At 49.9% G+C, this 10,245-nt stretch overlaps 7 protein-coding genes across 7 annotated transcripts; 3 read left to right on the forward strand and 4 right to left on the reverse strand.

Moving 5' to 3' along the window:
• Nucleotides 1-26: 26 nt before the first annotated feature.
• Nucleotides 27-903, forward strand: MIND_00622400 (AhpC-TSA-domain-containing protein; the record flags this gene model as incomplete). Its single annotated transcript, XM_037362970.1, has 5 exons — nucleotides 27-178; nucleotides 220-437; nucleotides 491-612; nucleotides 665-819; nucleotides 867-903. 5 exons carry the CDS (start codon nucleotides 27-29, stop codon nucleotides 901-903), a joined length of 684 nt encoding a protein of 227 aa, XP_037220891.1.
• A 165-nt stretch (nucleotides 904-1,068) lies between these two features.
• On the reverse strand, nucleotides 1,069-2,186 carry MIND_00622500 (uncharacterized protein; the record flags this gene model as incomplete). Its single annotated transcript, XM_037362971.1, has 3 exons — nucleotides 1,069-1,864; nucleotides 1,927-2,067; nucleotides 2,125-2,186. 3 exons carry the CDS (start codon nucleotides 2,184-2,186, stop codon nucleotides 1,069-1,071), a joined length of 999 nt encoding a protein of 332 aa, XP_037220892.1.
• Nucleotides 2,187-2,284: 98 nt separating this feature from the next.
• On the forward strand, nucleotides 2,285-3,150 carry MIND_00622600 (DJ-1 protein-PfpI domain-containing protein; the record flags this gene model as incomplete). Its single annotated transcript, XM_037362972.1, has 4 exons — nucleotides 2,285-2,585; nucleotides 2,633-2,820; nucleotides 2,865-2,924; nucleotides 2,974-3,150. The coding sequence occupies 4 exons, from the start codon at nucleotides 2,285-2,287 to the stop codon at nucleotides 3,148-3,150; spliced, it is 726 nt and encodes a 241-aa protein (XP_037220893.1).
• A 105-nt stretch (nucleotides 3,151-3,255) lies between these two features.
• On the reverse strand, nucleotides 3,256-4,503 carry MIND_00622700 (Peroxidase; the record flags this gene model as incomplete). Its single annotated transcript, XM_037362973.1, has 3 exons — nucleotides 3,256-3,273; nucleotides 3,322-3,710; nucleotides 3,762-4,503. The coding sequence occupies 3 exons, from the start codon at nucleotides 4,501-4,503 to the stop codon at nucleotides 3,256-3,258; spliced, it is 1,149 nt and encodes a 382-aa protein (XP_037220894.1).
• Nucleotides 4,504-5,156: 653 nt separating this feature from the next.
• MIND_00622800 (uncharacterized protein) lies at nucleotides 5,157-6,704 on the forward strand (the record flags this gene model as incomplete). Its single annotated transcript, XM_037362974.1, has 10 exons — nucleotides 5,157-5,233; nucleotides 5,290-5,302; nucleotides 5,357-5,462; nucleotides 5,513-5,659; nucleotides 5,710-5,740; nucleotides 5,790-5,853; nucleotides 5,904-6,002; nucleotides 6,050-6,109; nucleotides 6,158-6,318; nucleotides 6,365-6,704. 10 exons carry the CDS (start codon nucleotides 5,157-5,159, stop codon nucleotides 6,702-6,704), a joined length of 1,098 nt encoding a protein of 365 aa, XP_037220895.1.
• A 279-nt stretch (nucleotides 6,705-6,983) lies between these two features.
• On the reverse strand, nucleotides 6,984-9,101 carry MIND_00622900 (MFS general substrate transporter; the record flags this gene model as incomplete). Its single annotated transcript, XM_037362975.1, has 11 exons — nucleotides 8,893-9,101; nucleotides 8,771-8,840; nucleotides 8,661-8,718; nucleotides 8,445-8,615; nucleotides 8,226-8,385; nucleotides 7,942-8,176; nucleotides 7,791-7,894; nucleotides 7,685-7,742; nucleotides 7,499-7,632; nucleotides 7,281-7,439; nucleotides 6,984-7,233 (listed from the first exon to the last, which is right to left on the reverse strand). The coding sequence occupies exons 1-11, from the start codon at nucleotides 9,012-9,014 to the stop codon at nucleotides 6,984-6,986; spliced, it is 1,521 nt and encodes a 506-aa protein (XP_037220896.1). The 5' UTR covers nucleotides 9,015-9,101.
• A 387-nt stretch (nucleotides 9,102-9,488) lies between these two features.
• MIND_00623000 (uncharacterized protein) lies at nucleotides 9,489-9,845 on the reverse strand (the record flags this gene model as incomplete). The annotated part of the gene is made up of 1 exon (XM_037362976.1): nucleotides 9,489-9,845. One exon carries the CDS (start codon nucleotides 9,843-9,845, stop codon nucleotides 9,489-9,491), a length of 357 nt encoding a protein of 118 aa, XP_037220897.1.
• Nucleotides 9,846-10,245: the final 400 nt, after the last annotated feature.

Raw genomic sequence — 10,245 nt, forward strand, 5'->3', positions numbered from 1 at the left:
TGCCTTGCGCCACCATCACCAGTAAAATGCCTCCTCGTAAGACCGCAGCGTCCACGGATGAAGCAGCTGCACCACGTCGTTCAAGCAGAGCGGCAACAGTCAAGTCTGGAGAAGATCTGAAGAGTAAAGAAACAAGTGTGAAGAAGCGCAAGGCGACTGGCGACGACAAGGCCATAAAGTCAGCGAAGAAGGTGTGGCTTTTCAACAATTTTCTTTCAGTCTTTTTGATGCTATTATCAAGGCCAAACCCGAGACTGACGAAGAAAAAGACGAGGAGGAGGATGAAGAAGCTGTCGCCCCTGCTCTTGAGCCGATCGACATTGGCGACTCACTCCCATCGTTGACTCTGAAGAATGAAAAGGACGAGGATGTTGATGTGGCGACCTTGACTGCTGAAAAGGGACTCGTTCTCTTTTTAGTGCCAAAGGCAGACACTCGTCAGTGATATACGGCCTGGAGTCTACGCCTCGCTGACCATTTTCCTTTCCAGCTGGATGCACCAAGCAAGCCTGCGCTTTCAGGGACATATATCCCGACTTCACGGGCTTGGACTATGATGTGTATTGCCTCAGTGCGGATACTCCAGCCGCTCAAACCAAATGGCAGGCCAAGGTTGGTGAAAACGCGTTCCGACTGAAGTTGCTCTTCTGACGGCTCTGAACAGAAAGAACTGCCTTATCCACTCCTCTCAGATCGCAAGCGTGTGCTCATCACTGCTCTTGGGGCTGGAGAGGGCGGAAAGACGAAGCGCAGCCATTTCATCTTTGGCAAGGGCGGAAAACTCCTTGACAAAAAGCTTCCAGTCAAACCGGAGGACAGGTCTGTCTTGCTTATTTTCGTCAAATCCCGATCTCACAATGTCCCAGTCCCAAGCTTGCCCTTGAGTTCATCAAAAGCCAATGATCTGTGTAACATATTAGGTCTCGTTTGCTGTCGTACTTGCTGTCTGCCGCCTCGAAAACAAATTGTGTGTATCGTGTTCAAAGTCTTTTGCCGCATCCACAACGAGTTTCTTATACTCAAACTGACATTTAAGTATGATCTAAAATCTAGATTAATTAAGTGCTGCTAACCACTTTGGTTTAACAGAGCCAATCGTTGTGCCACCATTGCCTCGGCGCAGGGCCAATATCCAGGCACCTCATTTTCCCTTGCATTCTTGAGCCACGCTTTGGGGTCGTCCCAACCCTTGTGGACATACCGAACGAGGACGAAGCGTGGGTTGTTGTTGTCAACATAGTGCGGATAGTCCATCGCCTGATAGCCACTCCCGAGATCGGAATCCTTGGCTGACCGGCGAACCTCTTGGAGCCCAACGCAGACCACGAGTTTCTTGCACGTCTGGAAGATGGTATAGAGACTCGTCAGCGTGCCTCGCATGCGGAGGTCATATGTCAGCGCCAAATGTGTGAGGCGGGGAAGCCGCTCGAGCCGGGAACATATTTCAAAGGGAAGGGAGACATCCTTGAGCTCGAGGTGGGTGATGCTCCCAAACTTGTCGAAGAGATTGTTCAGCTCCGCGTTCTGGAACTTGCCGTACTTGGAGCTGAGGTCCTTCATGTCCACGTGCAGCCGCTTTAGTGTGCCACCGAGCGCGAGCACGTGGTCGAGCAGATTTTTCATCGAGGTTGGGTAGCCGCGACAAATCTCGAGGGTCTCGATGTTGGAGCATGCTGCAAGCAGGAATTGGGCTGCAGCATGTTGTTCGACTTTGTCGATACCGAGCCAAACAGACTTGACGTTGTCCCGATAAAAGTTGGGGCGACGGACAATGTCGGCGGTCAACGCATCGGGCGACCAGCCTGGTTTGGCATAATCGCAGTCGTAATCGACCCAGAGTCCGCAATAGAAGAACGGTTCCACCCTGCACATGACAATATCAGACTTCAAGTTGCCACAATACGACACAAAACTTTGGGCTCGCACCATTCGTTGACACGCCAGGCAACGAGACGCATTGCGGGAATGGACTCGTATGAAGAGGAAGCAACCATTTCGAAGATGGAGCGCTCAATCTCTGAAGGAAGGGTAGATTGGTGGTCAATGTCGAATTCGAAATCCATAACTCTGAACCAGAATCAGGGTTGTGGGTGGGTTCATGAGGATTCTTGCACCTTTATACACCTGCGAGGGACTTGAATGCGGCATTGTTCGCGTGTGGGGTGCTTTGACTCGTGATCGCGCATTGTCAAAGAAAGCTGTTTGCCGGGAAATACCTCCGGAATGACCCGTAGGTTATTGAAACCTACTTAAACCCGGGAGCGGTCACCAAACCATACCTCCAATGCCTGACGTGTTGAGCATCGCTGTGTGTATGCCAGACGGCGTGACGTTGTCGGATTTCATACCGCCCATGGAAATCCTCGCGATGGTAAATCTTGCGGACCATCCAGAGAAAGGAACCGACTTGCGCGAAGCCATGGGTGGCGATCTTCCTATCCGATTCACGATTGACTACCTCGCGGCGTCGTCCGAGTCCGTGGTTCCCCTTCTAGGAAGTTTGCTACCCTCTATCAAACCGACGCTGAGCTATGGCGATGCGTTAGAGAAAGGAAAGCAGTTCGATATATTATGGGTCCCCGCTGGTCTGCGACGGTTTTTTCTTCATTGTCTCTTTTCAACCATATTAAAGGTCGCAACCCGAATTTTGCCACTGGCGCTCATCCATTCCCCGAGATTGAGCTGGCATTCATCAAACAACAGGCTCTCAAGGCCCGATATGTGATGTCTGTGTGTACAGGGGCTCATCAGCTCGCCTTGGCCGGTGTTCTTTCCGGGAAGCGCGCCACAACGAACAAGCAGTTCTTCAAAGGGATTGTAGTACGTGCTGTCGCTTGACGAACCGGAAAACCTATTCTCTTTAGTCCACATCACCTCAGGATATTACTTGGATCGCGAAAGCGCGATGGGTGGTTGATGGCAAAGTGTGGACGTCGAGCGGAGTGTCTGCTGGTCAGTATTCGACCCTTGCAGCAATGTTTTTTATCTTTGTCTAAAACGTTTATCGAGCAACTCACCAACAAGAAAGTTACCCAGAAACTTCGAGGGGCTGTGGAGATCCCTGAAGTCTCTGGAAACGATGACGAATTTGCGGATTTCTGGGGATTACTGCAGTCGGAGGTACCTTACGAGATGAATGTGTGCGAATGATTTGACCTTATTTGACACCAAACCGGGTCATGTTGTTGTTTGCGGTCGATTATACAGCGTTTGTAGGTTGATGTGCGTCGAACCTGTCGACGAATTCGGGTTGTTTCATGATTTGGTCGCGCTCTATGTGTACGGTGAATCCTAGTACGAAAGAGGCCAAGAAGACCATACCTCCGGTTCACTCCAACTTCGGATGAGAAGACTCCCTCGTCCATTGGACAGCGGCATGTGGCTTCCGATCTTGACTTCAAACTCTGATACACAGTTTTCTGGAATTGCCCATGAGATGCTCGGGCGACTGGGGTGTTCAGATAGCATAGAATCCATGGCAACTAATGTTTCTCGTTGGAGGATTGCATCAAGTTCAGACGGTTTGAAGCTCCATTCGAAAAATATCCCGATTTCCTTCAGAGATGGACTTTGCTCTGAAGGCGGGGACAAGAGGCTGGGTAGGACCAACGCAAGCCAATGGCCACCATCGACACGACTACTATTGTCAAACGCAAACTCCACCTGTCGAAGAGCGGGGAGCGCAGGGAGGGAGACGGAATCGATGTGAACTAGATTCAAGCTTGTTGATTAGTAATTTGAGAACGCTCGAAGAGGCGCACTGTTTAACGGGTGGAGGTGAAGGAATTGCAATGTCCCCTTGCAACGCATGATGATTTCCATACAGTTGGAATAGTTAGCACCAGAAACAAAGAGCGTGAGATGCTGTACGAAGGAGAGATGAATCGATAGGGGGGTGAGAGCAAGCGTCTCAAATACGGGTAAGCACCCTCTTCCCAGATATATGCGGCGGATTACGGGCTTTCTAATAGGTTCAGGCGGGATGTCTTGTTGCTCTAGGCGAGTGATGGAGACGCCGTCCAAATGGATGGATTGGGTGGCTCCAAGAAAGTCGGAAAATAATTGCATCGGTACGGGTGCAAGAGCACGAAGATGAAGTTCTTTCGACGAGTGAGTTTTGACAAAGGCCCAAAGAGGATCTAGTGCTCCAGAGCCCATCTCTTTTGTGAGCCAAGTCGGGTGCCAACCATCAATTGTACACTGGTCGATACCATCCAATTGACTAAGCGCAAGTTGCAGAATGTGGAGTGTGTCCGTGCTTTTGTAAAGCATTCTGGAGAGGCTGACATGAAGACTATGAACGTAGTGTGAAATGTGGGGAGACTCCCGAAGGAGGAGTGATATAGCGGGGATGTTGTCATAGAATAAATGGAGTTTATGCAACAGGAGACGTTGGCAGGGCTGGCGAAGCCGTGAGGCAGCTAGAGAGCAACATTTAAGTGCAGCATAGTCCAGCTCGTATATAATCGTTTCAAGAAGCTCTTGCGGCAGGTTGACCATCATCGTTGGAAACAAGTCACAGGTTTAGTCAGCTGTGATCGATTATCTTATCTTGATCATCCAGCACATCGTGATTTGTGCCGATGAACCTTGAGCAGACCTTGAGAGATCAGAGAGACTACATACTTATGGATTGGTTTCTGCTCCACTTTACAATTACACTCAAGGTACATTGCACCTTCTGACGGCAACATCTTCGGCTGGTTTCGGAAAGATGACAGCTCTGAAGCAATTGACTGGGCAGTTGCCTCCTATCCGACTATCGCAACGCCGTAAATGCTTGTCGATCCGCGGGAGTAATTGCTTTACCAGTGCACTCAAAGCATCGCAAACAACCATCGACTTCGCTATTGCCTTACTGTAACGTGCGCCGCTCATCCCATTCAGGTCCAGTGTTGTAAGGTTTGAAAACGCTCTTGAAGCAGGAAAAGGGAAGATGAAAAAAGTCGTCGGCCGAAGCCCGATCAATGTCAAGAATCTGGCCCCGCCGTATGTGCATCATTGATTTCACAACGGCTATCCCTTTTCTGTCTTCTCAACACACCCTGTCTTTGGTGCAGGGTGGGAGAAGGTTGGGTATCTTCTCCTTCTCTCATTCACTTGCGTTCCTTCGCTAAATTTCACTGCTAAAAGGGCAATTGTCAAATGCCCAGGACATGCTAACGCTGCCATTCTTCCTCCTTCACGTACTTTTGTCCTCCGAACCTCAAGACATGTCGCAGTACGAGTCATCGTGCGTTGTGTGTACTTTTACTTGGAGCAGCTTACTGACTGCGTGCGTCCATCCAGTACTGCACCTATAGTGCGTTATTAGATTTCTGGCTGGCAGTCAACAAAACTCATTAATGTCACATAGCTGGCCGGAACGCAGGCGAACTGGCTACTGCTTGGAACCCTCACCCTCCAGCTGCATACATTTCATATTTGCTTTCCGAATGAACGCTGGTGGATCAAGTTGCTTGGTTTGCCTCTCTTCGTCTCAACCGTCATTTTGTATATAACCGAACAACAGCTTATGGCCTCTATGTGCTCGAAGTCGTCCAGAGCGCCATCACATCCCACTTTGCCTACTCCCTCCTCGTCACGGGATGGGGGAACCCCACGGTATTCACACAACTACCCTGGTCCAGTCTTGCGACACCGATCTTCACTGGGATAAGTGAGTTCTTGTCGGATTGCTGTTGAATTGGCACTGAAAGGATTCACCAGCGTCCTGCACTGTTCAAATATTCTTCGCATGGTGATTCGGCCTTTTCTGCTCCTGTGTTTTATTACTCACCGCTGCCAAGGCGTATCTGGACCCTGCGCAAGAAGGAGTTGTGGGCATGGCTAGCCGCTGGATTCATCATCTTGGTGGGTCGGAATTGCGTATTCATCGCGCATGTTTCTGAGATCAATTGTAGCTTGCGCTCGCTCAAAGCTTGGCTGCGATTATTAGCGACGCTCGTTTCGCTGTCACAACCAACATTGCGGAACTGCCCAAGCTATTGAATGGAGTCAAGGTTCTATCTTTATGAACTTTTTGGAGTTCTTTTTACTCTTTGGCCAGTTTTGGTTGATTGGCAGTGCCGTCTGCGATGTGTTCATCACTATCGTGATGCTCTTCATTGTCTGCATTCCTTTCCTGTTTCGACGGCGCACTGCTTACATCTTGCAGCTCACGGACTATCGTCGGTCGGCCCCTTGGAAAAGTACTGACAGCATTGTCACCAAGCTCATTTACAACACTGTGGAAACTGGGGCCGTTACGTCTGTTGTGGCCATCATCGATGTTGTCCTTTTCATTCAATATACTAACGAAAACTACCATCAATTCCCGTAAGTCTCTTGACTTTAGAGTGATTGACGTTGAACCACATGCAAGGGCTTTCATGCTTGGCAAACTATATACAACCGTTCTCCTCGCCAGCCTCAATTCGCGTGCGGAACTGCGCAAGGCGAGCAGTATGCCAAACACTCTTGGTGCAGAGGGCGAAGAACGCGCCACCGAAATTCAGTGGCGGCGGTATTCTACGGCCGCTCGCTCCGCCTTTGTTAGTGGTGCTGAGTCAGAGCTGGCGACAGGAACGAGCCACAAATTGGCGGTCCATTCCGTCAAACATGCCACCGACGATGAACCAGTGAAAAGCTCACGCGCCGACTCGAGCACTGACGTCTATGAACTCGACACCAAAAGATATGATAACAGCACACCACCAGTGTAGTTTACCCCCCCATAAAAAACGGACTTGGATTGTACACCACTTTTTATTTTTTACGTATTGTACGGCCTACATGTACGCGGTGTTTCCAGTCGTTCTGCATTACTCAGCATCTAGCACATATTTAGATTTAGACAAACATGTCAATGTAAACTTGGACATTATTGGGCCCCTTCTCGGATGTGGGTTGTTTTGATGTTGAGGTTATGGATGAAGAGGGTAGATAGCAGCCCAAGTCCGGCAATTGGCACCCCCAGCATAAACACGACACGCAAGCTTGCATTATAGGCATCGACCACGCCTGGAATCAACTCTGCGGGAAGGCCAGTATAGATCGCAGTTGGTGATTGTCGAACGATGGTGAGGGAGGTTTGGGGGTAGAGAAGGAGAGTATTTGGCCAAAGTAGCGGTGAGGCGGGAAGAGAATACGGGCTCGGCAACTCCTAGCCCAATAGTGCCGCCAAGGAACTGAGCGAAGGTCCCTGTGGAGGTGGCTTGCCCCAGAAGAGCGGGTTTAGAGTTGAATTCCGCTCTAAAATGTGATCAGCAGACACTATCGAGCATTTTTTTTTGACTCACTGGATAGCGACCAGTGTGTTTTGCATCGCTAGACCTATCCCAATACCCACCAGAATCTGGAATCCGATGATAGTCCCTGACGATGTGGCGCGGGAGACCGTGAATAGGAATCCAGACCCAAGCGCGAGGAAGACTGGGGCGACAACAAGCCACGGCCAGCTGCAACATGACCCATTTAGCGTTGGTGTCGTTTGTCAAATGCAGCAAAAGAAACGCACTAGTATCCGATCTTGCTCGTGATTTGGGCAGTGAGGATGATGGTAATGACGGTGCCGAGAGAGAAGGGGAGAAGATTGACACCGGAGCGGATGGCGCTGTAGTGTCTGTCGGCTTGGTAGAAGACCGGGATATACTGTGAACTGGAGGTCAGATGGTGGGCAAGTCCAAAGGAGTCAATCACGGACGTAAGAAAAGATGAGCAGCGAGAAACGCGTGAGCATGCAGTACAATGTGAGAGCATACCTGTTTTGCATGGTTAGTCTGAGGTGCGCGGACGTTAGGGAAACTGACATTGAGCGCGAGTGGAAAATTTCCAACGGCATTAGCGCTTTGTCACGTTTTCGCACTTGCCACATAATGAACAACAGTGCGAGAACGGCTGCAAAAATGAAACACTGAAACCCTGCTCAGTTTTTAGATGACTGGGTTAGAGAATGCTTACAATGATAAGGTCTTTGTCGCCCCACTCCTTGGTATTTGAGCCCCATTGAAGCGAGAGCATCAAAGTCGTGACTGCTCCAGCCACGAGAACAACACCGACATAGTCGATCTCCGAGACAGAGCTGAGAGTTTTGGTCCAAGTTCTCTTGACATGATCGGCTTCAGATCCAAGAGGCGGAGTAGCTTCAAGTAGGAGGGTAACAGTGATGAGTGAGACGCCGCCAATGGGAAGATTTCTGCACTGATGTCAACATTACTCCACATAAAAATGTCCGGATAACGAACATGTAGAAGCACCATCTCCAAGAAATCTTGTCGGTGAACGCCCCGCCCATCAAAGGTCCAATAATCGAGGAGACTGCGAATACTGCGCCAAAAATACCGAACAACTTGGGACGGTCCTGCAATCGAGTGACCTGGGTGACTATCTGGATTGTAGAGACATCTGTAAGCTATGTGAGAAACAGAGTCCCACATTTAAAGGGACAACAGTATGGAACGCACAGATTGCTGCCGCCCCGACGCCCGACACTGTGCGACCTGCAATCAGTTGACTTGCATCGTTTGTCAGTCCACAGACGAGCGACCCAATCTCAAAAAGAGAGACTCCGACGAGAAGGATGTGTTTCGCCACAAATATGCGTGTCGTTTGCCCGAAGAAAAGGATAAAGACAGCTGAGATGGGTGAGCTAGGAGTACAAGCCGAAAATGTTGACTTACTTTGGGCAAGAATGAAAGAAGAAGAGACCCATCCTTGCAATGAAAAAGCTCGAAATTCCTGGTTGAGATGTCAAAAAAGAGTCGTGAAAATTAGCGCAAGAATATGATACCGAAGCGATACGAGGGAGAGCCGTCGCCAGAATTGTCTGGTCTAGGGCAATAAGTAGGATGGAAAGAAGCCTGTGAGGGAGTTCATTCATTCCATTGTTGTCCGTGGATGGTTTGGACAGACATTGCAGCAAACACCACAGCAAGTCGCTTTCCAGTCAGGATATGATCCTCATGGTTGCTGTCCACAAGAGGTGGCAAGATAGCCTCCGTATTTAGGGGAATGGTTTCTTTGGGGGAAGGCATGGTGACACATGTTGTGCAGCAGAGCGCGAAGTCATGGGCGGCGGCGGCATAGAGCGAGGGAAAAAAACGACAGAGAAATGCTGACGTGTTGGGCCGATCAGGTGTGACTGATTGCGTTATCTCTTGATCTGATAAGAACAAGCTGAACATCGCTGCAAGCTAGATTGGAAGCAAGTTGGTAAGAAAATTCGTTTCTTCCAAATATTAATGCCCCCGTTAGATTGAGTAACGCTAGGTTGGACTCTGCAAGAAAGGGAAGGCCCTCCGACGATCGCAACAGCTTTGAAGTCAGGATGGTAGAGCGCCATCTTGGTGACTACTAGTGCGCTTAATGCCGAACTAACGAGGGGGTGGCTACGCCGTCACACGGATAGTCATTTGGATGAACATCGACAAGTTACAAATCACACCAAAGATGATATAAAAGTACACACTGTTATACATTTGTTTGTAGGCCCGAAAACCAACTAGGTGTTAGTGTCGATGGTGTTTTTCATCGTGTTTCCTTCTCGATGGTGTTGAGCGGGGCATGAGAATGACGGGGACAGAGACCCAGCGGTCATCCCCGGTATATTGGTGGTAGACGCCAGATTCGGCGTGTCGGTAGTAGTGGTTGTCCTCCTCCTCTTCAGTGACAAGCGACCAAAGGAGCATGAAGAAAGCGACTCCAAGGACAAGGAAGGCGAGTAGAGAGACAACGAGTAATGACTCGAAGCTGAACACGAGGCGAGCAGTGTCTGCTGCAGTGTCGATTGAGGAGTGAATGGTATTCTTTGCGAAGGCGCAAAATGACGCAGCAGAAGATGAGGGTGCTGGACGGCCTAGATACATGACGGCGGGTGGGGCGGCCTCACTCGGGGGACGTCCGAGCAAGCCATTTTCTCTCCAAGCCGTTTATAAGGTACTCGGATCCCGATGTCACGCGACATGACTACAATGAAGTAACCTGGCTCCGCTCCGGCAACCACTGCCAACCAACTTCCTGACAGCTGTCCTTGTTCCCTCCACTATTATGGATTTCTCTCCTCAAGCCCTTCCAGCAGCAGCCTCCACCTGAACACCTAGAAATCTCCGAAGAACTCTCAAAAAGGAAGGCTCGCTTGTCGATGCATCGCCGTTTCCACGAGACCGCCCCTTCATTTTCGGCAGCTGACAAGCAACGAACCAGGAGGCTACACGAAGGAAGAAACTGGCGACATCGATCGGTTTCGCATGGTAAGTCGATATGCTG

This window comes from Mycena indigotica, assembly GCF_014461135.1.
Source record: "Mycena indigotica strain 171206Taipei chromosome Unknown Mind.scaff0005, whole genome shotgun sequence".
Taxonomy (NCBI): domain Eukaryota; kingdom Fungi; phylum Basidiomycota; class Agaricomycetes; order Agaricales; family Mycenaceae; genus Mycena; species Mycena indigotica.